At 46.0% G+C, this 2920-nt stretch overlaps 1 protein-coding gene across 1 annotated transcript; it reads right to left on the reverse strand.

Moving 5' to 3' along the window:
- Positions 1-1078: 1078 nt before the first annotated feature.
- On the reverse strand, positions 1079-2590 carry LOC310984148 (homeobox protein MSH-C-like; the record flags this gene model as incomplete). The annotated part of the gene is made up of 2 exons (XM_083969283.1): positions 2121-2590; positions 1079-1491 (listed from the first exon to the last, which is right to left on the reverse strand). Exons 1-2 carry the CDS (start codon positions 2539-2541, stop codon positions 1079-1081), a joined length of 834 nt encoding a protein of 277 aa, XP_083825409.1. The 5' UTR covers positions 2542-2590.
- Between the last annotated feature and the right edge of the window lie 330 nt (positions 2591-2920).

A 2920-nucleotide genomic window follows, 5' to 3' on the forward strand; every position in this document is an offset into this window, starting at 1 on the left:
CTTTGGCTTTAGTATAGCCTATTTCTTGGAAGAGCTCGCTATAAACCTCTTATCCTCCACTGATGGGCCGTGTCAGGCCAGGTCTAAAATGTGCTAATAATCCAAATGAAAAACAGAGAAACATCAGACGTTGTATAATGTTTATTTACTAAAAATCAGTCTTTACAAGTAACTGAACATTTAGATAGGGTGATGTATGTACACAGTACAGATACAAAGATATTAAAATAAATATCACTTTTCCTGCCGCTCTCCAAGCGAGGCTGCAGGGCTTTATCAACACTACACTTTCTATTTACATTTACAGCAAAATTCCCCGAAGAAGATCTATTATCACTCCCACAAAGGCCACATTGAGAGTAAAAGAATATCTAATACATGAGTTTTCTAAAATATAATTTTGCTCCATGTTTACAAAATATAGAAATTGTGACAGGAACCGCTGTAAGGAAATACAAACATTCAAACAGCAAGTCTGGAAAACTGCAGTTTTACCCGATGACAACAGAAAACAGTCAATGCTGAATGAGCAGAAAAACTTCAAGTGAGACACTCGTCTTAAGGCACTAACACCGTTTAAGTACTTTTCTTTTGCTTTTAAGCATCTTTTCCTCCGCTTCAGCAGGTTATTGCCTTCATGCCTGGACACACTTTCAATGTCCAGCTTCACAAACTACTGCTGAGCGCGGTGGATGGACTGGAATGAGAGATTTAAGGCATGTCGTGCGGAAACCTGACATTTAGGCCATACATTTGGACTGCTGCCTGAACTGGCCTGTGAATCCACAAGCCACAACACTGGACAATATCTTAAGAAGAAACGAGGATAGTAAGTGAACGCACCGTGTCCGATTACACTGGTTTCAAAAGTGTCCCAAATTTTAATTATTTTGAATTCTGGAGACTATAGAAAAAATATCTTATTATATAAAAATGATTTTCCAATGTGTTTAAGACGAACCATCCCCATTCGCGTATTGCAATCAGAAGAGAAGACATCATATTTATCTCTCTCTCACTCACTCACACACACACACACACACACAGAGACACACACACGCACGCATTTAACATAGGACTAAGACAAATAGTACATCCCATAAGTAACAGGTCCACTGAACAGTCCTGGGACCGGCAGACTGGGCCTCGGGAAGGCGTTTGAAGGGCCCCACGTTGGAGAGCCCATGTGCGCTCCGATGGGGAACGGCAGCGCGAAGGCGGGCAGGACAGGCTTGGAGGCCAGTTTATACTTTTCCAGCTCGGCCTCCTGCAGTCTCTTGGCTTTGGCCCTCCTGTTTTGGAACCAGATTTTGACCTGAGTCTCCGTCAGGTTGAGAGAGTTGGAGAACTCGGCTCTCTCGGCGATGGAGAGGTACTGCTTCTGGCGAAACTTGCGCTCCAGTGCCAGCAGCTGAGAGGTAGTGAAGGGAGTGCGAGGTTTCCTGTTGTTTTTGTGTTTCCTTAAAGTACACTGATTTGGACTGGAGCTGCCTGTCGGAAGAAAAGAAAAAGCAAAGAGAGACAGGTGAGGTGAGATTAAAGTGAAGTTTGATCATCACAGGTGAGCGTGCAGAGCCTTAAATATGGAAGACAAACATGATGCTGCAGCAAACAGGCTTCACTTTATCTGTTGATTGATAATGCTGCAGTGTGCAGCTGCATCACTATCTCAGTCGTTTCAACGTTTAGAAAAAAAAAACAATACCATGATCAGATTTTAATATCTGCTTGCATATCAACACAAACACGTGTATTTAATTATTTAAAATATCAAGAATAATATAGGGTAAGAATACAAGAAAAAAAAAACCTGGCAAAAAGAACCAGTGCAGCTGTCAAATGTGTGATTCACGTGCACAGTGGCACAGAAGTGTCTCATATTGTTATTTGCACTTTGTGAGACATAAAAAGCAAAAGGCAAGACAGAAAATTACGCGCATCATGTGGCAACATTAACATCACTGTGACACAACAGGGACTTTACAGTTTGATGTAACTATAGTCAAATACACAGATGGCCAATACTTGCAGCTCTGCTATTGACAATAATAAATGATGAATAAACGCACTGAGTCCTTGTTTGGAGCCTCAGCGGAGTAACAGCGGAGGGACGGACTTACGAGGAGGAGTAGAAAAGGAGGACGTCTGGAACCAAGTGCTCTGATCTTTGTCACAAAACTGCGGGCTGTCCTCGCTGGAACTACTGGAAACCCCCTGCGAGCTCTCCGCGGAAGCCTTGCTCTCCGCGTAAAAAGTCCTTGGAGAGAACTGCGCGCCCTGCCCCGCCACGGGCTTGGGCAGGACCAGAGCCAGGTCTGAGGGGGAATAAGAAGTCCGACAGGTGGTCTTCTTGGAAATCAGCGACTCAACGCTAAACGGGAGGCTGCTCCGCTGCAGTTTGTATCCTTTCTCTGTGGTCATGTCTTTGGGCTGAAGCTCCTCTCCCTCCGTGTCCGTCTCCTCTTTTTGATGAAGCTGTTTGGCGTCTTGGGACGGCGACCCCTGCACAGGATTCATCGCGACGCAAGGGGATGGGGCCATGCACCTCCGTGTGGCCCGTTCAGAGGAATGGAGTAGCCGAGGTGTACAGTGTCCAATATGCGTCTCTGCGCTGTCAGCTGTGCCCAGTAGCTCGTACGCGCTGGACGGGGTCGTCTATAAAAGGACAGGGGCTGTCCCCCCTCCCCGCTCCCACCAATCAGCTCGTCAGGTCGGCCTCGTGACGTCTGCGAGTGCGGTCGTGATTGGCTCGCTGCCTCTGTAGGGAACATCAAGAGGCCTTTGAAAGGAAGGAGAAGTTAATCATACAGACCCCATGTGGTGCGGGGCTATTGATGGCTCTCACAAAGTAGCTTAGACCAATTTTAGCGCAATTAACCAGTGGGGAGGACTCTCTTGACCATTTACATCCATTAGCCGG

This window comes from Trachurus trachurus (assembly GCF_905171665.1).
Source record: "Trachurus trachurus genome assembly, chromosome: 1".
Lineage (NCBI taxonomy): Eukaryota > Metazoa > Chordata > Actinopteri > Carangiformes > Carangidae > Trachurus > Trachurus trachurus.